The 24,290-nt window shown below is 49.9% G+C and overlaps 1 protein-coding gene across 1 annotated transcript in view; it reads right to left on the bottom strand.

Moving 5' to 3' along the window:
• Nucleotides 1-1,997: 1,997 nt before the first annotated feature.
• The window catches only part of PLXNA2 (plexin A2), a 205,191-nt gene continuing 182,898 nt past the window's right edge, over nucleotides 1,998-24,290 (bottom strand). Inside the window, exons 18-32 of the mRNA XM_019713816.2 lie at nucleotides 23,410-23,649; nucleotides 22,660-22,803; nucleotides 22,141-22,375; nucleotides 19,934-20,076; nucleotides 18,972-19,240; nucleotides 16,998-17,064; nucleotides 16,641-16,787; nucleotides 15,847-16,006; nucleotides 15,370-15,473; nucleotides 9,534-9,633; nucleotides 8,361-8,551; nucleotides 6,837-7,006; nucleotides 4,087-4,299; nucleotides 3,253-3,403; nucleotides 1,998-2,504 (exon numbers count right to left, since the gene is read on the bottom strand). Of these exons, the coding sequence (XP_019569375.2) occupies nucleotides 2,409-2,504; nucleotides 3,253-3,403; nucleotides 4,087-4,299; nucleotides 6,837-7,006; nucleotides 8,361-8,551; nucleotides 9,534-9,633; nucleotides 15,370-15,473; nucleotides 15,847-16,006; nucleotides 16,641-16,787; nucleotides 16,998-17,064; nucleotides 18,972-19,240; nucleotides 19,934-20,076; nucleotides 22,141-22,375; nucleotides 22,660-22,803; nucleotides 23,410-23,649 (2,430 nt within the window). The 3' untranslated portion in view covers nucleotides 1,998-2,408. The remainder of the gene's footprint in view (nucleotides 2,505-3,252; nucleotides 3,404-4,086; nucleotides 4,300-6,836; nucleotides 7,007-8,360; nucleotides 8,552-9,533; nucleotides 9,634-15,369; nucleotides 15,474-15,846; nucleotides 16,007-16,640; nucleotides 16,788-16,997; nucleotides 17,065-18,971; nucleotides 19,241-19,933; nucleotides 20,077-22,140; nucleotides 22,376-22,659; nucleotides 22,804-23,409; nucleotides 23,650-24,290) is intronic.

Below are 24,290 nucleotides of genomic sequence, written 5' to 3'. Positions count from 1 at the left end.
CAGTGCTGTGATCAGAAAACCTTCATTCAGAGCTCAGAAGTAAAATGAGGGTGGACTGGATTTTTTTGTGGCTAGCACAAAGTCCCCCACTCACGTTCCTCTTGCCCGTATCGCCTCTCTTTTCATCGCCGTACATCATGGGCTCTGAGCTGATAAGCTTTGGGTGCTGTGAAGAGTAAACACTTTGGCTTAGTGCAGGCCAGTCATTAGTATTTCTTTCAGGCTATTAATAGGGCCCAGAGAAACTTTAACAGAAGTGGATTATCAGAAGAAAGTGGCCTTGGCATGGCTGGTTGTGAATTATAATGAAAACAAGCGAGTTTCCTGAGTATTTTGCTGAATGCTTTTCTCTTCCCATTTGTCAGCTGCATTCAGGCAAGAAACTGGAGCTGAGGCAACCAGGCGATGTCTGCTGTGTGGTTAGCTCAGTGATCCAAAGCCACACGCCAGGGATGGAAGCCAGCCCTCAGGGCTCCCCCTCCTCCAGCCCTTTCCTGGGAATCCAATGTGGTCAGCAGAGCCTCTGGAAACTGGAATTGTTCGGAGGTAAATCAGGGCACAGTGAGCTGGGGCCCAGAGTTAATTACAGAGGAAATGACCCTGGTCTGGTCTCTCTGGAGGTGGCTGGTCCAGTTTCCCAGCATTGCAGCCCCTTGACAAGGAGAAGGTAGAAAGTGGAGGTTGCTTCTCCTCTACCTCCCCACTTCCCATCTCTTTGCCTTCCTGTTGTTCTCCTACCTCACTCCACTGCTGCGTATGGAGAAGTTGGAGCTCGCTGCTTGGATCCATGCCAACGTGGAAGGCCTGGAACCTCTGATGCCTGTCCTGGTCAACAAGGTCCTGCCACCAACAGAGCCACCTTCCGCTTAATGACTTCCACTGGCATCCATGGGTCCGCTGGACCAGGACAGAGCTTTGGTCTCTTTGTTTGGAAACTACACTCGGGAGAGTTGGTCATCATGGTTTTAGGCGTCAGCGGGAGAGAGAAAGAAAAGCTCAGTGAGAAGCCACCCACTTGTCCTCCAAACACATAAGGACATGAGAGGCAGAAAGAGAGGCAGAGGAAGACAGTCAGGTGGGGATGCTGGGCATTTCTCCTGAGGCCAATGCTCAACCATCAGGATCAGGAGCTTCTACATATGAGCGAAGGGTTGTCTCCCCTCTCCAGGCACGAGAGAATAAAAGAAAAAAGCGTAACAATAAATACTGCAGCTCCTTTAAACTATGCTCTTCAAGTATTGCTTGTGTAAACAGTGTTTGATTTTTGTTTTCTCTTTAATTGTAGAAACCACTAGGGGATTGAAGTGGAATCCAAAGCCAAACACCATGTCCCCACATCAGCTCCCACGCGGAACCTCCTGGAGGCCTGGCCCACATGCCTCCAGGCCCTTTCCCCAGGTGCCTGGCTTATGACAGTGACTGATGTAAGGCAGAGCTGCCCAATGTCCTCAGGGAGACCAGGCAGCTGGTGTGGGAGAGGCCCACGTCTCCCCAACTTCTGATAGTGACGTTAGGGAAGCCAAAAGGAAAAGTACCAAAGCTCAGCTCCTCGTGTGTCGAGGTTTAGGATTAAATAAAACAAAAACAAACAAAAGAACAGTAGCAAAAAGCATTGGTACTCTACAGACACATATCTCCTCTCAAGAGATGAGAATATACAGGTGTGAGGTTGGTAAAGCTCAATTTCCAGTCAGCCAGGCTGAGCTGCTTGGTGGCTTTGCAATTTTCTGCAGTTCCCATGCCCTTCCGGCTGCCAGGATAATTCCAGGTTTTACTGGCCTCTGTTTTTGCAAAGTGTTTGGTGCAAACTTGTGCTCATTCTTCTTATTTTTCAATTTCAAGGGAAAGGAAACAATCATTTTCCTTCCGATTTCTCTCAGCATCTCTTTTTCTGGCTTTTGAAAACAGGAGTTAAACAAGGATGGAAGAATGGGAGCAAAAGAAGGAAGTGGGATAGAAACCAGAATTCAACAAAAGTTGGACGGGATTAACAGGGAGGCTTTTTGTTTCGTTTTATTTCTGGTTTTCCTTTTTCTTAAAAAAAATTAAATAAAGTTCTCATTATTTCCCCAATATACATCAAATGAGTTTTCATGCAAAGCAGCAGTCACAGAGGCAGCACCATGCCCAGGCCCTGCCTCTCAGCTTGAAGAGCCACCTTTTTCACGGCCCTGCTTCTCTCTCTTGTCCCTGGGGATGGATGGCGCCCATGGTGTCTCCCTGCAGGAACTGCCTGTGATGAGACTTGGCTGGCGTCGGGAGAGGGGCCCTTCCCTTGCCCCGGGATGGGGTCTCAGAGGACAGCAAATTCTGGAGTCTGGTCCCCTTCACTCGTCCTTCCTGCTGAGACTCCCAGTGTGACGACTTTCACAGGTCGCCCTCGTCCCAGGAACGGGAGGCTCCATCTCTCAGCTCTCAATGGACATGGCATTTATGAGCTGTTCCACCTTGTACGACAGCCGCTGGCGCCGGGCCTGCTCGTCCTGTTCTAGTGCCCCGATGAGCTGAGGAACAGACACAAGGTGGGGAAGACCTCAGGACTCAGCAGAGAAGATGCCGTTTTCGGAATCCTTCTATCTGCCTTTCCATTCTGCCCTGATGAACATAACTTAAAGAATGTATATGCTTAACTGAATATGTGTGTGTGAGTGTGTATGCATATGTGTGTATGTATGTAGAGCGTGTATCTGTATGTGTGTGTATATTATATCTAAGGTGTTTAAGATAATGTTTGGCATAGAGAAAGTGCTATGCTTTAGCTATCATTATTATTATTATTATTATTATTACTACTAATATCACTTTCAGGTACAACGCTAATGTGTGACTTGTGAATTCTCTGAAGCCGTCCTATTCGACCTCTATTCACGTTAGGGCCCATGTGTCTGTCTGAAACTAACTGACAGGACCTGCCCAAATGCAAAGAGGAGTCTGATTTATTGTTACAGAAAGAATGAAATTAGTCATACAACATTTTAACTGAAAAACAATGACATTATTAAGAGTGTTATTTATTGAGTTAACAATGAGTGAAAGACAAAGGAATGTGTAATGATGAGCTCAATGAATCAGGAGAGGTTAGGCTGCCTTCTGAGGGAGTGGGAATGATTTCTGAGCTCAGAGGTTTTGGACTCCGTGAGTGTGTTCTCTAAATTCCCCGCTGATGATGTTACCTAAGGACGGGGCCGGCGTTGCGTTTAACCGCCTCGTTCGCTGCGGGTTGGTTTCTGCCCCTGGGGGGCGCTGTCTTACCTCTTCGCTGTACTTGCTGACGTAGGAGTAGATCTCGTTGAGGGCGCTCAGCATGTTGAACTCCACAGCGTGCAGGCGGGACTGCTCAGCGAGGTAGGCGTTCATGTCCTGGTCACTGATGGCAGGCAGCTTGGCGATGTCTGCGTAGTATCTGCCGAAGGGAGGACAGGCTCCTTCAGGGGGACTCAGCAAACGTTTGCCTACACCGACCCTGACCCCAGGCCCCTTGCCAGGGAGCACGAGGTGTCCCCAGTTGTTCCTGCCAACAAATTTCTCTTCCGATGTACTTTCCTCTGTCCTCTTGCCTCAAGCTGAGGTTGAGACCTGGTGACTGGTCTTCCCTGAGGCGAGGTTCCATCTAGCTGTGAGCTCCTGGCTGCAGTGGCCCCAGAGCGGTTAACCGCCCAGACTCTGGCCAGACTCTTTGTATTCACATCTCCGCTCTGCTACCTGCTAACTGTATAACCTTGGACAGATTACTTAACCTCTCTGTGTCTCAGTTTCTTCATCAGTAAAATGGGGATGATAATAACACCTACGTACTTCACAACTCTGTTGGGTGTTTTAATGAGATGATACGTACACAGCTTTATGACAGTGCTGGGTGCCTGGCATGTGCCAGTAAATGGTAATTTGAATGACAATGATCTGACTTCCAAGGGCACAAAGCTTCCCTTCCTTCCTCAGGCAGGAAGTGTGGACAAGAGAAAGGATGGGGGTGTGAGGTCCCTAAGGTACCGCAAACACAGTTGTGAGTCCTGGGTCAGCAAAGCCCACGGCAGGGAATGGAGCAGGCACACAGGGGCATGGGCCTGTCCTGAGGGTACCACTGACCTCTCCACCCAGCTCTTGTAGCTGGGGATGTCCTTAGCATAGAGCAGCTTGTTGGAGGGGGAGTCCTTGCCCAGCCGGTGCTCTGATGTTGAGCAAGAGTCCATGAAGGTCTGGGCCACCACGGAGAGACAGGCGTCGGTGATGCTGCCCTTGTGAATGTCAAACACAAACTGGGGGTTCTTGATCACGTTCACCCAGAAGCGCAGAGGGAGGCTGGAGGGAAAAGCAGAGCAGACCCTGAGGGCTGTTGCTTGGCCTCACCCCTGAAGCTGTCCGCTAATGTTCCCCCTCACCCCGAAATGCAAAATCCTCTCTCCAAAGGGCAAGGAAATGAAGTCACAGAAAACTAGTTCAGCCAGGGCTGCTAATTTCGCTTAAGCTCTTCCTGACTCTAGGAGGAAAGGAGAGGCGCCGCTGTGCTCTAACGGGGGCGCTGACCCTGCTCTCTAACAACTGAGGGGTGGGTGTGGGGGGTGGTTCTGTTCCCTCCTGGCAGCTTTTTCCAAAGGCCTCTGTGCCTCCAGGGCAGCCCAAGTACAGAGAACTGCACAATTTTCTCAAAGCTTCCAACAAAGCCACCAGGCTCCTAGAGTCCCTTCACAGTGCCCTTGGCCATGGCCATTGTCAGGAAGGATGCAGCCAGCAGCCCCCAGGCATGGCCTCAGTGTGGGCATAAAGGGCACCACCTGTGCTCTCCGCCCAGCCCAGCCCCCAGAGCCCAGCCCCCAGAGCCGCTTCCCAGGGCTCTGGCCCAGCCCACTGGGCCATGGAAGGGGTCCCCTGGGGCCAGCTCTTTCAGGACTCTCCCCAGGGCTTTCCGTATGTGGGCAGGGGCTGAAGGAAAGGAGCAGGCCATTGTTGGCACGCTGGAAATGACTCACTGTAGCTCAGAGTTTTTCCCACCCCAAAAGGAACTGATCAGTGCTTAGGAGAGCTCCTTCTGCAAAGTGGGAATTTATAATCAGAGCAGAATGCATTTTCTCTGCTTGTTAGGGCAGAAGGAGGGTAAGCCCATTTATTCCCCTTCAAATCCAGAACAGCTGCTGTTTCTCCTGCCTTTTCTAACTTTGCCTTCTCCTCCAGCTGCCTTTGGGACCTTAACTCTTTTGGCTCCTCTGTGGAGTGAGCTCGGTCCCCGGGCTTGTCCTTCTGGCCTGAGGTGATGTTGCAGCAATCCAGCCTATGTGCTGCCGCTCCTCTCCCGTTCTTCATCTTTTCTTGATGCTCATGGACCCCAAACTTTCCCAAATATCTCAGTCCTGCCAAGTCTCGGAAAAGATCAGCTTTGCCCACTCCAAGCCCTTTCATTAAGATTTCTGCTTATCTTTCAAAATGCGAGGGGATCGCGCACTTTCCTATCACCGGGGAGGAGCTGTCTCAGTTGCGGGTGACTCGTCTCCTCCACTCTTCCCTTCCTCCAGTAGCTTTGGGGAACTTCTGACTTTCTTACCTTGGACATGAGCTACCTGAAGTCTGGATAAGGCGACTCTCCCCACCATAACACCAGGGTAGGGCATTTCTATGACTTGGGCCTGGCCAGCAACAGAAGGCACAGAGATGGGGATAATCCAGAATTTTCTCTTGCTTTCCCTGAAATTGCCTACTCCCAGTGCTGGGCTGGGATCCTCCAAAGCAAAGGAGACAACCATAACCCAGCCCCAGAGACGTAGATAAAAGTCCTGTCCTGGTGAAATGCACCATGGCTCCCTACCCCATCACCACCACCACCCGAGTCTCCCCATTTCATTCCACTGTGATCAAAGCTGCAGACTTTGCAGGGCTCAGCAACCACAGCACCTCAGAGAAGGAAGGAATATACGGGATTGGGGTTGGATATTTTCAAAGTGTTTTGCTGGTTGCTAGGACTTTTGATTCCCAAATAACAGCCTGGGCCCATCTGTGTCAGCTCTGTTTTCTGAGATCACTGACTCCAGACAGCTGTGTGGGCTGCTTGCCCAACCCAAATGCCTGGGACTCCTTTCTCCACTCTCTGTGCTCTTTCCCTGAAGAAGAGTTTTGACTCCGTGTCTTGGCCGGGCCCTGTCTGACCTGAAAGCCAGACATTAGCTAGGTCCATGGTCCAGGTTCAAACCCAAGAAAGAAAAGTCTTATGCCAGGAGTCTGTAGGAGCTGCTGCCCGCGGTGCTTCAGGGAAGAGCCATGCCTACAGGATATCTGCCTGCTGCTTCCTGATAGCCATGGGGTAACAACTTGGCCTTAAGGGATCAAGTCTGCAATGACATCCCAGTCCGTGGGCTCGAGTCTGCAGCAGGTGTGAGCTCTCTCCTGAGTGCTGGCCACTTTCCTCAGTTTAACTCGGGCTTTCCGGGTCTCAGGAAGTGCCTTAGATTCTGCCCTGCTCAGAATGCCCGGCACTGCCTTGGCTTTGAAGCTCTGCTTCTAGGTCTCAAATGGGCCTCTCTGTGTAGGTTCCCCTAGCCCCCTTAACCTGAAAATCAGAGATCTGAGTCAGGGAGGAGGCACTTCCTGGAGAACGGTCTCAACCTGAAAGGGCAGAACTCAAATGTGTGTCCTGGTGCCAGGCCCTAAGCCAGGCAGGCCCCACTAGGAGGCAGCCTGGGGACTATGGTGGCTCTGCAGAGCATGTGTGCACTATTTGTCCGAGGAGCCTGGGATTACCAGCCACAGCGAACAGGCTCCCCCCATCTTCCTGGTCCCCGCTGGTCCCCACCCCACACAGCTTGCAGCCTCCTCAGGCCGCACCTCCCCCTGGGCTCCCTAGGGGTTACCAGTTGCTTTTCCAGGTGTGCCGCACATCTGTGTCGTGGATGCTATGTCTGTCTGCCTGCTCATCCAGGAAATCAAACATGTACTTGATGGCCAGGGGAAGAGCGCTGCCCCGGTGCACAGTGCTGAACAAGGTCTCAAACAAGTCATCCACGAACTTCTGCAGGGTGCCCTGGGGGAGGGGCAGTGGGACAGTATGAGGTGGAGGGCGGTGGAGGGAGGCAACAGGCAGCAGGTGTGCAGACCAGATGGTGCCTGGGCCAATCCTGCCTTGGAAACTTGTCTGCGGAGTCAGGCTGAGCGGACAGTGTTGTGGGGTTGGGCAGGGAGCTGTTAGGGTATTGGGGGGTGGGGTGGGGGGGACTAAATGGGCTGCAGATTCCTGGGAAGATCTCTGATTTTAGCCACATGCCACGTTTATGCTTATGTCTGCACCAGGGGTGGGTGTCTGATAGGAAGACTGTGAGTGCTCTGAGTCCAGGCTTCCCATGGGGATAGGGGGTCAAAGGCTGGTACGAGAGGGCATCTGAAGAACCAGCTGGAGGACTGGCTGCCTTCTGGCAGGAACGTGGCAGGACCTCAGAGGGTCTGAAAGTTAGGAAGGTGTGAAGAGGCTTACGATATTAGTGGCCTGTGGTAAGTGGTGTCTGGAGTGGGAACTGAAGGTGAAAGGTCCAGAATCAGGAACACTCAGGCATAGCCCTGACCCACAGAGCCTTGGAAGGTCTCTGGGGGCAGGGACAAGAGTGGGTCTGGGTCCCACAGCTTACAGGTTCAAGGAACACTTCTGAAGGTCAGGAAAATGTCTAACCTTTTCTGATATCTCTTTGTTGGTTTCTTACTAGCCTATTAGGTGAAGCAAAATTTGAGGCATGTGGTCTGCTGGTATATTTCTGTGCCACTTCTAGGAGCAAGTCTGTGAGCTGTAATCTGTACGCCACTATATTAGAATTTCAGCAGCAATTTGGTGGGGTCAGTTGAGAGTATTTGAAATCCAGCCCAGCCTGTCCTTGCTGGGCCATGATTGCCATACTTATAGGCATATTGTTTCTCTGCAAGGGAAGCTGAAAGACAGCTTTAGATCACAGCTTCCAGCACGGCCATGCTTCACTTCCATCAACATTGGGGGGTAGCTGGAATGGGGCAGGATGGGGAGCTTTCTCTCAGATTATTGGCAGGACCAGGCCTTCATGCTTTCCCTCCCGTTGTGGCCAGAAAGCGGATAGAAAAGGTGACGATGGTGAAGGCTGGCATATGTGTCCGGGTACCACCAATAAGAAAACCACAATATCTTCCTAAGGGGAACAGGTCCAGACATGGGGAGCCACTCCTCTGAAGAGTAATGGTGGTCTTGAGGAGTGGGCTAGGAGCAATGATATCGTTGTGGTTTTGCCAAAGGGTAGAGAACAGCAGTGGCTGATCCCCTGGAAAGCCCACCCGGAGACCTGGGCTTGCTCATCTGTATGGGTCCCCTGGAAGGACAGACTCCATGATGTCCTCCCTGGGCTGGGCACAGCAGGAGTTACCTTGGTGGCTAGTAGCCGGGTCAGGTAGATCTCAGACACCATCTTGCTGCCCCGGTCACCCTCTTTCTGGTCCCCGTGGTCATGGTTCTTCACCAGATGCCACACCTTGACCCCGCTCTCCAGGTCTGGCGTGATCATGGGGGCGCGGGACCGTAGGCTGTCAGGACTGCCCGTGTACCTGAAGGACGAGTCTGAGGGGAAGGGGGCAGTAGAGGCCTGTGAGCAGCTGATTTCATCATCCTCTCTTGAAGAATCCTTCTAGGATCCCTGCCCCCTGCTACATTCACTCAGAATAAACCCGTTTCAGTTGGAAGGGGACCCTTGGGAGCGCAGCTGGATGGGTGATTTTAGGGATCCTTGGATGGCATGAAGACAGCCTGAAACCTTTTTTTAAAAGACGATTTAGAAATTCTGTAGCTGGAGAGACCGTTGGGAATTTGGGAGTCTCCCTCCCCTGATGCTTCCAGCAAAGAATAATCAATAGGTAAAATGTCAAATGGACATTTTCAAAGAGGCTTTGATAAAAACTTGGGTCCCAGGGAGCTGTGAGGTATAATGCTCCCTCTTGGGAGTCAATGGGGTCCTTTTTACTTGAGGCCCAGCACATGGAACTGCCAAGGCCTTTTTGGAGCCGTTGGCCTCAGTAATGTGGTGTCCTTTATGTGGGCAGCCCACAGCCTCAGTGCATATGTGAAACCAGAGAAAACAGAATAAGAGAGAGTGAAGTACCATAACCTCATTCCCCAGAGGCCATAGGGAGCCCTAGCAATCCACCGTGTACAGGCTAAGGCGGCCAATTTATTGCCCAGACTGGGACACATTTGGGAGTAAAAGGGGACACTATTAATAATTCAGCCAGGACAATAGGCACAGACTGGGACATAAACACTTCCCATCCAGGAGCCTCCCTGGTTCTGGGCCCCTCGAACTCATCACCAGGCCTGCGCTATTGAAAGAGGGGCACATGGTGCCACCTGGTCCCACAGCTCTGAGGAGACAGGCTGCTCTGCGAATGACTGGACTAGGGAGGAAGGAAACAAGTGAGCAAAGGCCTCTGACTGGAGGTTGGCAGCGGCAAGGGCTTCCTGCTATCAGAAGGGGACAGTGAGAGGTCCCTGGTCGGTCACAGAAGACTCCCCTCTGAGCTGCCCAGGCTGCCTTCCTGGTTCTCACCATATCTGCTGATAGACGTCCGGGAGATGCTGGCAGAGGCAGGGATGTTGTAGGAGGAGGTCTGTTTGGGGACCAGAGCCACCACCGATCTGTCTGACACCTGGGAAGAGTATGAAAGGTACAGTGCGGGTGAATGTTGGTGTCTTGGGAAACTGAATAGTCAAGGACTTCTAGAAGGTTATGGAATAGATGTGGGGTAGAGTGCAAAAAGTTCAGGCATACTAGAAACAATTCCTGCTCTCCAACATAGCTACTTAGCACCGTGGCTACTAAGCACTTGAAATTTAGTTAGTCCCAACTGAGATGCACTGGAAGTGTCTGAACTGAAATGTGCTGCAAATGCACAATACATACTGGGTTTCAATGCCTTAGCATGAGTGAAAATAATACAAACTATCTCATAAGTTTTATATTTATTGCATGTTGAAATGATAATTACTTTAGATCAGTTGGGTTAAATAATATATATTGTTGACATTCATTTCATGGGTTTATTTTTACTTTTCAAATGTGGCTAGTGAAAATTTAAAATTACACATGTGGCTTGTATTACATTTCTATTGGGTAGTGCTGGGCTAGACCTGGCCTCTCTTCAACCTTGTGAGTTACATACAATTAATCCCATTTAACAGATGAGAACATCGAGGTTAACTGACATCTTGGAGGTCACACAGTTAATACCTGGTGCAGCCACTATCTGTAGCCAGGTCTGTCAGACTCCAAAGCATGTTCTCATTGGGATTTTATTGCAAGTCACACTGGTCTGAAGTCCCTCTTCCCTTTCGGTCTGATTTTTTTCTGGACTGGGTCCTATAATGCCTGGACCACCTTGAGGAGTTTTCCCAACAGAACAACTGTTCTTGGGGAGTCAGAAAGAAAGATGGTGTCTTGCCCCATTCTCTGTGAGGGTGTCCAGGCTCAGCACCCAGCCTAGAGGGCAAGGGTTGATAAATGAGGAGCCATATTGAAGACATTTGGGGGCCATTAGGATTTAAGATTACCCTCTATCCAATAAAAACGGTGAATCCCCAGAATTGTAGCGATCCAATTAAACCCCTAACGCCAGGGAATAAAACAGCTATAATAATGTTATGGGCCATAAAACATTCCTATTAAACCATTTTTTATTTTAACAATTTTTATGAACTTTATAAGTTTGATTTGTAGCTGCACCAGTCATAAAACCATCTTTCTGGGTCTTAAATTCTCAGTCCCTCTCTCCCACCAAAAAAGAATTAAATGTTGGGAAGTCGAACTATAAATGAACATTAGTGCTAACGAGATTCCCTGATAGCTGGTTTTAGTAGTGGTGTTTAATTTTACCCTCCCTATAAATCTGCGGGAGCCTGGGAAATTTTTTAACATCTCTTTGTTAATTAAGATTATGCAGATTTTCTTCTGCAGGAGCTCCAAGGACCTTTGACTCCAGGGAGGGTAACAAGAGGACAGTGTTTTGACATAATGGCCCAAAGCTTGGGGGTCCTGCCCTCTTCACAGCTCCTGAAAGGTGCCGGTGCTCCATGATTTCCCAGCTGGGCCAGCTCCTGGGAGCCAGCAGTTTGCACCGTAAACACTAGGTCTGCAACTGTGGGGGACCTTTCCACCTCTATCTTTTCAGGAACTCTCCTTGCAACTGACAGCCTAGAAATGATACTTTGAAAAGCTGGCAGGGGCAGAGGTTTACACTCCCAGGAAGAACAGATTACGTTACCATTTTTATGGTTTGTTGTCACCTAAAGGAAGATTCACAAGATGACTCGAATGACCACAGTTAAACTCCGTTCCAGGTCTGGTCACTAACTCTCTCTTGTCCCCAGTCTTTCTTTCTCTTAACCAACAGGCAGTACAAATCCGAGGTCAAGATGCCTGACTGGGTCTGACCTTGGCTGTGCTACTTCCCGGCTACACGACTTGGGGAAAGTCACTTACCTGCTCTGCACCTCAGTTGTCGCACTTGTCAAAGGCAATAATAACCTTGTCTGGGTTTTTGTGAGGATTAAAGGAGTTAGGACACGCAAGGCTGCAGGGAGGGCCTGGTGCCCAGGGAGCCCTCCTAAGTGTGGTATTAGTGCTGCTCCTACGAGCATCATCACCATCATCGTCTCCCAAAGGGAAGAATAATCCCTGTGGTCCCCCGTCACTCAGGGCCAGTGTGTGGGAAGTGCTTTGCACTCAGTAAAGCTCAGTAAATATTTGAGGAATGATTGAATACATGAATGATAAATGACATCAGGGAATTGAAAGTGCTTTGTATGATGAGCACGGTAAGAACAGTATATTCCTTTCTTCTGACTGGGAGCCATCGGAAGGACAGCCAAGCAACAGAACTAGGGTATCACAGACAGAGAAGAAAGACCCCACTCCCGCCCTAGAGAAACTATTAATTTAGGGGCATAATGCTATTCTATTTTGCACCTTCTTCTCCAGCTCTAATTGGTTCATTACAACTGTTCTACAGGATGCATGAAGCACCTTGAAGTAGGGGTGGGGTCAACATGAAATACGTGTGGCTCCCAAGGATGTCTGCATACATCTGGGGAACCTCACCTGTTGTTTCTAATCCTTCCAACTGCCTTCACAGGTAAGGCTGCTATTTCCATTTTACAGATAAGGAGCCCAGTTCTGAGAGATTAAAGTCATACCGCCAGTGAGTGGGGAAGCTTGGGTTTAAATACAGCTCAAAAAGTCCTTTCTCTCTTCCCACTGCATCATACTCCCTCCATCTGGGGTGGACAATGCAGGCCAGGAAGGGAGATGGAGGCTGGAGAGGAGGGTTTCGGGGTTTCCCCAGTGCCCTCTAGTGCTGGGGAGGCTCCCAGCCAGCTCTTGTTGGCTGTTAGGGCCCAGCTTCCTGGCCTTCGGCAATTCAGTGCCTCAGAGCCCAGCCCCCCAGCCCTCTACACCCTCCCACAGGAGGCACAGACACAGGATGTTAGGAATCAGACAGTTCCATTGGGTCTTGCAGCCTCAGGCACTTCCTCTGGTTAATTTCTCTTGGTGTCTCTCACTTTCAGCTTCTATTTTATTATTTTTCCTGAGTTCCCACCTGCCTCCCTGTGCTTACTCTTACAGAGACCCCTGGCTGAGAGTGCTTATTGTGGGAGGGAATGGGGGAGTCAATACAATTGTTCTACAGGATGCATTACAACTGGATCTTTCATTATTCTGCTGGGATTTTTTTTTTTTTTTTTTTTGACTGTTCATTCAATGTGTCTGCCAATGTGCCCAACACTTTACCTACTATATTTAATCTATTCCACACAACTTTACAGGGCAGGGATCACCATTAATCCCATTTTACAGATAAAAAGGATGAGAGATTAAGTAATTTACCCAAGGACACCAGCTAGCAAGTGGCAAGATGAAAAACATGAAGACAAGTCTATCCAATTTCCTGGTGCGTTGCAAGTGAGCCGTGTACGCCCATGGTGGTTGTCCTTTTGGAGGACTTCACAATAGGAATTTTTCTGCAGACCTGGAGCTAACAGGATAGCAATGCCTAGTCTATTCTAGACAAGTTAGGTCAGTTTCTCGGGGTGGGTGTGGCACTCATATTTTTGACAAGTTTCCCCAAATAATTCTAATCGGCAGCGAGGGCTAAGAATCACTGCTGGAGGCTCAGGGAGGAGGAGAAAAGAAAAGATTAAGAAAATCTGGTGTCCTCGCCAGAGCAATCAGGCAAGAGAAAGAAATAAAAGGCATCCAAATTGGGAATGAAGAAGTTAAATTGTCACTCTTTGCAGATGACATGATGCTATATATAGAAAACCCTAAAGACTCCACCAAAAAGCTATTAGAAACAATCAACGAATACAGTAAAGTTGCTGGCTACAAAATCAACGCACAAAAGTCCATTGCCTTCCTATATACTAACAATGAAATCTCAGAAAAAGAAATACAAAAAGCAATTCCTTTTGCAATTGCAACAAAAAGAATAAAATACCTAGGAATAAACTTAACCAGGGATGTGAAAGACCTATATGCTGAAAACTATACGACTTTTTTGAAAGAAATTGAAGAAGACACAAAGAAATAGAAAGACATTCCATGCTCATGGATTGGAAGAATCAACATAGTTAAAATGGCCATATCACCCAAAGCAATATACAGATTTAATGCAATCCCATCAAAATCCCAATGACATTTTTTAAAGATATAGAACAAAAAATCATCAGATTTGTTTGGAACCACAAAAGACCCCGAATAGCCAAAGCAATCTTAAGAAAAAAGAACAATACTGGAGGTATCACACTCCCTGACTTTAGCTTGTATTACAGGGCTACAATAATCAAAACAGCATGGTATTGGCAGAAAAACAGACACGTAGACCAATGGAATAGAATTGAGAACCCAGAAATAAAACCACATAAATATGGACAGATAATTTTTGACAAAGAAGCTAAAAACATACAATGGAGGAAAGACAGCGTCTTCAATAAATGATGCTGGAAATTGGATAGCCACGTGCAAAGGAATGAAACTGGACTGCTATCTGTCACCATGTACCAAAATTAATTCAAAATGGATCAAAGACTTAAGCATAAGACCTGATACAATCAATTGCATACAAGAAAACATAGGTACTAAACTTATGGACCATGGGTTCAAAGAGCATTTTATGAACTTGACTCCAAAGGCAATGGAAGTAAAACTAAAATAAATGAATGGAACTATATGAAACTTAAAAGCTTCTGCACAGCAAAAGAAACCATCGACAAAATCAAGAGGCAACCAAATGAATGGGTGAAGATTTTTGCAAACAGTGCCTCCGATAATGGGCTAATATCCAAAATATACAAGGAACTCATGAAACTGAACAAGAAAAAAACAAACAACCCAATTGAAAGATGGGCAGAGTACCTGGAGATACATTTCTCCAAAGAGGACATATAAATGGCAAATAGACATATGAAAAGATGCTCAACATCACTAATCATCAGAGAAATGCAAATAAAAACCACAATGAGATATCATCTTACCCCAGTCAGAATGGCTATCATCAACAAGACAAATAGTAACAAGTGTTGGAGAGGCTGTGGAGAAAAAGGAACCCTCATACACTGTTGGTGGGAATGCAGACTGGTGCAGCCGTTATGGAAGGCAGTGTGGAGGTTTCTCAAAGAATTACGAATAGAATTGCCATATGACCCAGCAATCCCTCTCCTGGGTATCTACCCAAGAAATCTGAAAACATTTATCCATAAAGACACGTGTGCTCCAGTGTTCATTGCAGCTTTGTTTACAGTGGCCAAGAGATGGAAACAACCAAAATGTCCTTCGATAGATGAATGGATAAAGAAGTTGTGGTATATATACACAACGGAATACTATTCGGCGGTAAGAAAAGATGATATAGGAACATTTGTGACAACATGGATGGATCTTGAGAGTATGATGCTAAGCGAAATAAGTCAGACAGAAAAAGCAGAGAACCATATGATTTCACTGATATGTGGTATATAAACCAAAAACAACAAAAGAACAAGACAAACAAATAAGAAACAGAAACTCATAGACACAGACAATAGTTTAGTGGTTACCAGAGGGTAAGGGGGTGGGGGGTGGTAGATGAGGGTAAAGGGGATCAAATATATGGTGATGGAAGGAGAACTGACTCTGGGTGATGAACACACAATGGGATTTATAGATGATGTAATACAGAATTATACACCTGAAATCTATGTAATTTTACTAACAATTGTGACCCCAATAAATTAAAGAAAAAAAACCTTTCAGGCTTTCGAGGTCCTAGGAGCACACCTTAGAGGGAAGAAGAGAGTTGGGACAATGGTCCTGGAGCAAAACCGCTTCCCAAACCGAGAGGCGCCACCCTCACCTGATAGTGCATCAGTGTGTTGAGCCGCTTCCAGTCACCCTCGATCTTGGTGGTGATGTCCTCGTCTTGCAGCACAACCCGGGCAATCCGGCCTTGACGCCACTCTGGGTGGAGGGGTGGTGCCCATCACCGTGAGGGGGTGGGGTCTGCAGCCAGATCCACCCAGTCCTACCTCCTCTAGGGACCTGGCAATCCCGGCCCCCTCAAGCTGGTGCAGTGATAATAGCACTTTATGTCTAGGGTTCCATGGGGTCCAGACAGCTGGGCAGAAGTGTGGGCCTCACCAGAGGCGCCACATCTAAGCAGGAAATGCTCTGGGAGTAGTATTTCAGGTGGTCCCTCACCTGGGCAGGACCCAGTCACGCCCCTAGGAGGGGCCCTGTGCAGGGCAGGGCTCCCATCCCTTCCCACAGCCAAATGCCCTTTTGGAAGCCGCCTGTCCCCCCTTGGACCCACACGCCAAGCCAGGCCTCCTACCCAAGTCCATGTCAACGGCCCTCGGCCGCTGGGAGTAGGGCACGTTCTTGTAGATGGCGTCGAGGATCTTCTCCTTGACCTGTGTGATGGTGTCGCAGTTTAACACCTTCACTGGGATCTCTGGACTATTCTCGTTGTCGGGGTTGACGCAGTTCAGGATCTACAAGTGGCAAGAAAGGGGGGCAGGAGGGAGTTGAGGGAGCAGTTGAGGGAGAGTGAAGACTCAGAAGGAAATCTTCTTTCCTCGCCCCCCTCCCCAGGAGAAATGGTGCCTCTCTGTCTGTTCCTCACTTTCTGTCACCTCCCTGCCATCCGCCAGTGATGGCCTGAGACATTCTGCCCCCCTCTTCTCTCTCAGAGAACTGGGACTCGACTTTTAGCTCCTGGATGGCTGCGGGAGCTGTAACCCTGGAACAAGGCGTCCTGGGCTTCCGGGACGGCTCCAGCTGTACCAAGGGCCGGCCTCTGCTTCCCTGACGCCTCTCTATTAGGAATCCACACTCACATTCTGTCCCACGATGCTCATTTCCTCATTGCTAATGGCAGGGGATCTTTTTTCTCCACCCAACATTATCTCCGGTAAACTGAGGTGAGAGCTCCAGGGGCCCAACAAGTGAGATGGGAGGGGGGCCGGGTGGATGGGTCTGCCTGTCCTTGGTACACTTGGACTTGCCCCAGACTGGTCAGGCTTCAAGCCTCTTTCTGGACCCCTCAGACTGGCTTTGTGGCCAGAGGGTAAAGGAGGAATCAGAGGTAGGAGGTCCAAGCTGTCTCCGCAGCGCCGGCTTCCTCACCAGGGTCTTGTACTCGATTTGCTGCCGGATGAGCTTGTCCTCGCTCAGGGAGTAGCGCGCCTCGCCCGTGATGGCGTCGATGGGCCCCTTCTCCATCTGTTGCTTGATGGCGCAGTACAGCATGAAGAGCGGCTCCCCCGCACACTCCTGGGGCGCACACGGGGATGGCACGTGGGGGCGTCAGCCTCCTGCCCGCCCCTCCTGCCCACACCCCAGGCCCCTTGGCTCTGCAGCACCTGGCCAGGCAGGTCCCTGAGCGTGAAGGGGTCCCTGTCTAGTCCTGACGGCCAGGCTCAGAGGAGCAGCCCCCCAACTTGCTCTCCACTGCGGCCCCCCCCGTCTCATGCCCACTCTCACCTTCAGGAACTTGTGCAGGAGGAAGGCAAACCAATTGGTCAGCATCTTCTCAGCCACAGACTCTGTCCTGGAGAGGGAGAAGGGACAAGGGGCAGTCCTTTATGAGGTGGTCTCAGAGCAGGGGCCTGCTTTGTTGTGTGGGCCATAGCCCAACAGGACAACAGGCACAGAAGGACACAGGGCTGGAAGCCAGGACACCTGGGTCCGAGCCCAACTCTACCAGTAACGACAAGTGTAGCCTGCGCCCGAGGTTTCTTCTTTCTGGGCCCCAATTTCCTGTGAAAAAGGAGTGGTACTCCAAGCTGCAGGTAAAGCTGCCCAGTACCACATCCCACAGGGCTATAAAGAACCAGTGCGCTCTATTCCCGTCTGGCCTCAGGGTGATAAACAGTTTGCTTGTCCCTCTGGGATTTCTTGCATGCCTGAGTACTATACTCTATTTGGTGTGTCCAGAGGGTGCCTGGTGCCTACTTTTCCAAACACTCGGAATCAGACTGCCTGAGTTCAAATCCTGGCTCTGCCATGTACTTATTGGCTGTGTGACCTTGGGCAAGTGATTTCATCTCTCAGGGTTCAGTTTCCCCATCTCTAAATGGGGATGATTATAATGATGATGATGATGATGATGATATCTGTCCCATAGGGTTGTTGTCAGGGTTGAATGAGTTAATATATGTAAAGTGCTAAGAATAACACCTAGTATCCAATAGCTGTCATGGTTGCTGTCATGTGGGGTATGGATCCCAGCCCCTTAGATAGGGAGAGCAGTGTGTTAAGTGTTTAGCTGACGGGATCTGCTTCTGCAAGCACCACCCTTCCCCCACCCCCATTCCTGGGCTTTGGATCTGGGGACTCAGGAAGGAACAGACCAGCTGTGACAGATCCACAGTGATGGGGATGCCCGGGGGGTATTTCACCTCCCTGCGCGTGGTGGAAATTACACCCTCTGGTTGCAGTAAATCCCAGGCATTTGCCAGGGCTGCTCAGCGATCTGGCTCTGGGAGAGAGTGACAATGTAGAAGAAATTGTAGCTTTCTCCCCGGGCCCCTCCCAGCACCTTCTCCTCGCATTGTGTCTGAGATTAGCTCTAATTTAAATACAACAGGTCTTAATGAGAGTTTCTAATGTTCAGATTGGCAGGATAGGGGCTCAGTTCTCCTAAGACAAAGCCATTCTTCCTCCCTCCTCACCCCACGTGGGGCCTGGAAGCCTGAGACCTTGCTAGGAGAAGGCTAAAGGGAAGCCAGTGAAATACAGGTGGTTTATTCCACAGCTGCGCTTGGCTCGCTGGGGCCTCCAGAGAGCGTCAGCGAGGGGATGGATGCCAAAGTGTCCAACCCTATCCTCCACCAGGAAAAGGGCAAGTGGGGAGGGGACACGGGATGGATGTGCCATGATTCAGGTCCAGGAAGCTGGGCCCCGGAGGTACGGGTTGCACTAAACCTCTAGCTCGGTGCCGTCCAACAGAACCTTGTGCTAGAATGTTCTCTATGTGCACTGTCCAATATGGTGGCCAATATGTGGTGGTATTGGTGGAATGTGGCTAGGGCAATGGAGGAGATGAATTTTACGTTTTATTTCATTTTAATGAATAGTCACATGTGGCTCCCCTGTTGGACAGCACAGTTCTAGATGCACAGGGAGGGAGAGAGACTCCGAGACAGGCGTGCTTCATGTCATTTTGTGCATGACCAAACTAAATGGCCGGGAGGCCATGTCACTGGCCCAAGTTCACACAACTAGCAGGTGGCAGAGCTGGGTTTCAAGTCGAGATCTGAGCTGAGGCCTGTGCTCCTCCATCATGTTTAGCAGCTGCAGGCTCCCTACAGCCGCCTGGCCGAAGGAAGGTCTGTGCAGGCACAGGCCTTTCTGGGGAGCAGAACCCACTCATGCTGTTTAGGGGACCCGCTCTCATGGGCCCGGGGTCCCTGCTAAGACCCCTGCCACCCTCCAGGCCCTGGCTGCGGCTCAAACCTCCGGAGAAGCAGCTTGGGGTGGTTCTTGTTCTCCAGGTTCTTATCGATGAGGTCGGACAGCAGCTGCTTGAGGACGTCGGTGGCATATTCCAGGCGGCCCTGCAGGCCAGTCATGATGAGTGATGCCACATTGCCACGGTCGCGCATGGAGAAGCTGCGTTGCAGCTCCAGGGTGCGGATGAAGGTCAGCAGGAAGACCTTGTTGTTGATGAGCTGGGCGAAGAGCTTCAGGGCCTTCTCCACGTGCTGCTGCCCATTCCCCTGCACCTGGTGGGGAGGGGGTGCGGGGGGGGGGCGTGATGGGCGCACCTTCAGAGGGCAGCTCCAAGCCTCCTAGCCCGACTCTCACTGAGGGTCTTTGCTGGTAATGATAGCAGCTGTAGGACCCTCTCCATAACACTCATAACCACCCCACCCAGAATGATGTAGGAATGGCCAGTCTCTGAACCCTATAGTCTGCTCTGACCTTCCCCTGGGTTGGGAGGGGTGGGCTCCAGGCTGGGCCCTCAGTGGGGATGTTGTCTCTTTGATTTGCCCAAGGAGACCCCATAGGAAATACCTGATCAGACCCACTCGGCTTACTAGTCTCCCCTTCATCATCTCTGTCCTGGTTTATCATCTTTAGTAAAACAAACTAACAAATGAACAAACAAACCTTACAGAATCATGCATCTTTCGTTAAGATACCTTAAATCCATTTGAGAATGAGGCAGCATTGTAGTTAATTTAGTCATTAGTTTAAAAATGACAACGAGCCTTGCCCTGGAACCATCCCACAGAGCCAGGGTGCCCCCCTGGCCACGATCTTCCTGATCAGAAACACCCCTGTTGCAGTGATGCTCTTACGAGCAATTTCTCCTCCTCATTCCTGACCTGAGCTGCTGAGCCCCATCGGCCTAGCCTAGGACACCCAGGCCCCGTGTCCTTACTGCACAGCTGGGCCAGGGAGACAGGTGTTACCTCCAGCTCCCGGAGAACAGGATGGTCCTCGATGCCGGGGAACAGGACTCGCATGGCATAGGTGCGATAGTCCAGGTAGGGGATTCCTGAGCGGTCCAGGTCGCTGGTCAGCTCATTAATGTCTGTCTGGAGCTCGGCAAAAGCTACAAAAGTGCAGTGGAGACAGAGAGGCTTAGGAAGGGAACCCGGGCAGGGTAGGGGAAGGCAGGAGGAGTTTGTGAAGGAGAAATGGAGGGCCTGGGGGGGTATCGACAGGGAGGGATGTAGGGGTGCATCTCCAGAGGGGATGAGCTATCTCCAGGCTGCGTTTCTTAGGTGATGAGTGATTTCTATATTATTTCTTCCTCTGTACGTATCTATGATTTTGGATTTCCTCTCTATGTATTACAAGTGGAGTTAAAACAAAGGAAAAGGAAGGACACCATGACCTGGGTCATGCAGGGGCTGTAGGTGCTGGAAGCAGGGGAGAGACAGTGGCCAAGGGGATCAAGCAAAGACCAAACAGGCAGCTTTGCTCTCCTTTTCCAAGCAGAAGAATAAATGAAGATGCAAAATCGTGGAGGACAACGAAAATCAAAACTACCATGAGATACCACTTCATACACACTGAGGTGGCTATTACCAAAAAATAGGAAATGACAAATGTTGGCGAGGATGTGGAAAAACTGGAACCCTCATGCATTGATGGTGGGGATGTAAATTGGTGCAGCTGCTCTGGAAAACAATTTGGTGGCTCCTTAAAAAGTTAAACAGAATTACTATGTGACCCAGCAATTCCACTCCTAGGTATCTACCCCAAAGAACTGGAAGCAGGAATTTGTACAGATATGTGTACACTCATGTGCACAGCAGCACTATTCATAATACAAAAAGGTGAAAACCACCCAAATGTGAAAGATGAATGGATAATCAAAATGTGGTCTACACAGTCAATGGAATGTTATTCAGCCTTATAAAGGAAGGAAGTTCTGACACACGTGAAAACATACATAAATCTTGAGGACATTATGCTAAGTGAAAGAAACCAGACACAAAAGGACACCTACTGTATGATTCCTAGAGTTGTCAAACTCATAGAGACAGAAGGTAGCATGGTAGTTGCCAAGGGCTGAGGGAAGGGGGTATTGAGGGGGGTGGGGGTTACTGGTTACTGAATATAATGTTTTAGTTGGGGAAGATGGGAAAGTTATGGAGATGGATAGTGGTGATGGCTGCACAAGAATGTGAATGTACTTAATGCCACAGAACTGGAGGAGGGCAGAGCACTGGGTGTAGAGACAATGAAAGTTAAAATAGTAAATTTTATGTTATGTATATTTTAACACACACACACACACACACACACACACACACACACACAGGAAACTGAGAACAAAACCAAACCCAGCCTTGGGGCACACTGGCCATGAGCCTGAAGGGGATCCTCTCCTTGGTGGCCTGTGTCCTCGTGAACTCCTGGTCCCTCCTCCTCAGACCTGGCACCAGGAGAAGCCCTTCCCCATCTTCCCCAGCCCAGCTCTTTTCATCTAGCAGAGGGCTTGTTTCTGATCCTGACATTCGCAGCAAAAGGAGAAGTGTTTTGATTTCTAATTGAAATGTTTACCTAGAGCGCCCACTGGGTTCTCAGCCTGAGGGGACGCCAGGTACACCTGTCACCTTGTAGCTGTGGTTGAGTGGGAGATGGAAGAAAACACAATCTCCACTCCCACACACGTCCACGGCCAAAGATGCCAACACGTGTGCTACAGAGGCTCAGCCTGCTGCACAGACAGAAAATAAACTCTGGGGACCAGGGTGGGGTGGGAAGCAAGTGAGGTGCCCCCTGCCTTCCCTGCTGCTGCTGCTTCCATACTCCAGGGTGTTATGCAAAAGGAGTGGGACCCTCTCACGTGGGGCATCTAGGGGCTGAGATTCTGACTGTGGGGAGACTGAGGCCCTGAGAGGGAAAGAAGGCGGCCAGGTTGCCGGATGAGTCAGGGCACAGGGGACAGAACAATGTCATCAGGCCTGGGGCCTCACTGTGGGTATTCTTAGTAGGACTTCTCGACCTTGCGGGCAAAGGAAGTTTATGGGAAACAGGTCAAAGTGGAGTGCAATGGCTTGGGGTGGGAGGGGGCTAAGTAAAGATGAGCATTGTTGATAAGGAGGGAGGTAATAAGGCTACTGAAGAAAAAGGGCTCCAGGACGCGAGGGAGAGCCTGACGTACCTTCCTTACACTCCAGCGCCACCCGGGATTCCAGGTTGTCCATCTGCATCTGCAGCCTCTTCAGAGTGAGGTCGTTTTCCCGAGACTTGCGCTTGTAGGCGATGAGCACGATGATGACGATGATGAGGAGGAGGCTGCCGCCCGCCGCGATGCTGACGATGGCTGGCAGGGTCAGCAAGCTGTCTGAGACGACACTCACCGAGCCCGGAGAGAACACCATCCCGCCCACGTGAACCTGCGCATCGCACACACACACACGCTGTAGAGCCCTGGCCTGCCGTTGAATCCTTATCGTTTCAGAAGGCACATGAGAGACCACGACCGTACAGTGCAGATTTGGACAGAAAACAACTTCTTGCTGATTACCCGCCTTCCTTTCCTGGTGTTCTTGACTTCTACCCATTTTGACATAGGACTTGGAAATAAGGTATGGGAAAGGTGGAAGAGAGAGCCCGTCTTTAGGACGGATTACGTATGCATGGAGAGGAAGGGAGAAAATCATAAAGCGTGCTCACTCACCATGACCTTGTGTTGCCCCGTGAGGTTGGGGGGCTCGCAGAGGAGCTGTGTCTCAGACACGGTGACAGCACACGGGGTCTCTCCAATCAGCACCGTGTAGTTGAGCTTGGCACCTCCAGAGGCAGGAGGGCAGAGGTTTTTGCCCTGTAGATAGCAAGAATAATTGACACATGCACACATGCCTATTTTAAAAAAAGCTTACAGAGAGAGATTAAGGAGGAAAGGGCAGCAGTGCAATAACCAATAGAGGACTCCATGGTTAAGTTCTTGTAGAGGGACTCCAAACGCCACGATTTGGAGAGAAATGAAGGGAGGAGAGAATTAAAGACAGGAAGAGAAGAGAGTGGGAGAGAGAAAGGGGAGACAGAACACTACACAAGTGAAACTTGCGGGGAGGACACCTGGGACATAATGAAAGTGGTGGAGCAGTGAAACACTTCTACCAGGGAGCCGTGACCTCCTGAAATATGTGTGCAGCTTACAGTGACCATGGAAGTGGCCAATAAAGGCAGTCGTTACTTCCAACTTACTGTAGAAGTTGGGTCTCAAAGCTCACAAGAACAAAGAGCTATTCTAGTGAATTTTGGAAATCCCAGGTGCAAGATATATCGCTCGGTGGGTCAATATCTATAAACAAGCTCCCTTTACAGAGAGATAACAGCTGTGTGAGCGCATATGTGCAGAAGGAGAACAAGAAAGGCCAGGGGAGAGCGGTGCTCACTACCATCCCTGCCCTCCTCACATTCCTACCTTCAGAATGATGGGGGATCCTGGCTTCTGATCCAAGACTCCAGTGGGGCTGAGCAGCTCAAAGGTTGGGTTGGGGTAGTAGATGAACTTGGTGTCGTTGTAAATGAGCAAGGACTGGACATTGTTAAAGACAAATCCAAATTCATCTGGCCGTTCCACAGTGTCCAGGCCTGGCCGGTAGTCAGTGGTCAGAGAGGGTGCCAGGCAGGTGAGGGTGGTGGTGTTCACAACTTTACACACCTAAAAGGCCCAGAGTGTAGCATTCAAACACTGAGTGAGTGACGTTGGGGTCCCACTGCTGCCCGTCCCTCCCTCTGCCTGTTCTGGCTGTCACCATCACCACTGGGTGGCTTGCTTCTCTTCATTAGATGGTGAACCCGTTGAGGAAAAGGGCTATAAAATTGACTTTTTCGGGGTTGGTGAATTTTATTTAACCTCATTCATTCACCAACACTGAGTGCCTACTTTGTCAGGTACTGTGCTAGGAGTTGGGGCCATCTGGTGAAATAGTCACAGTCTAGTGGGGAGAGACAAAGGATTCAGTAAGTGTAACATATTCCTGTCAAGAGGGCTGGGAACACAGTAGGGGCACAGCACTGTGAAATGCATGAATGGATGTGAGGAGAGCCCTGGTGGGGTAGCCCTGGGTTCTGTGGGAATGTCTGTGTGTGGCCGTGATCGTGTGTGTGTGTGTGTGTGTGTGTGTGTGTGTGTGTCTGACTGTGCAGACAGGTACTGTGGGAATGTCTGTGTGGGGCCGTGATCGTGTGTGTGTGTGTGTGTGTGTGTGTGTGTGTCTGACTGTGCAGACAGGTACTGTGGGAATGTCTGTGTGGGGCCGTGATCGTGTGTGTGTGTGTGTGTGTGTGTGTGTGTGTGTC

This window comes from Rhinolophus sinicus, linkage group LG17 (genome assembly GCF_036562045.2).
Source record: "Rhinolophus sinicus isolate RSC01 linkage group LG17, ASM3656204v1, whole genome shotgun sequence".
NCBI classification, from domain to species: Eukaryota; Metazoa; Chordata; class Mammalia; order Chiroptera; family Rhinolophidae; genus Rhinolophus; species Rhinolophus sinicus.
Note: the sequence above shows the minus strand (reverse complement) of the source record. Positions and strands in the feature narration are given on the sequence as shown.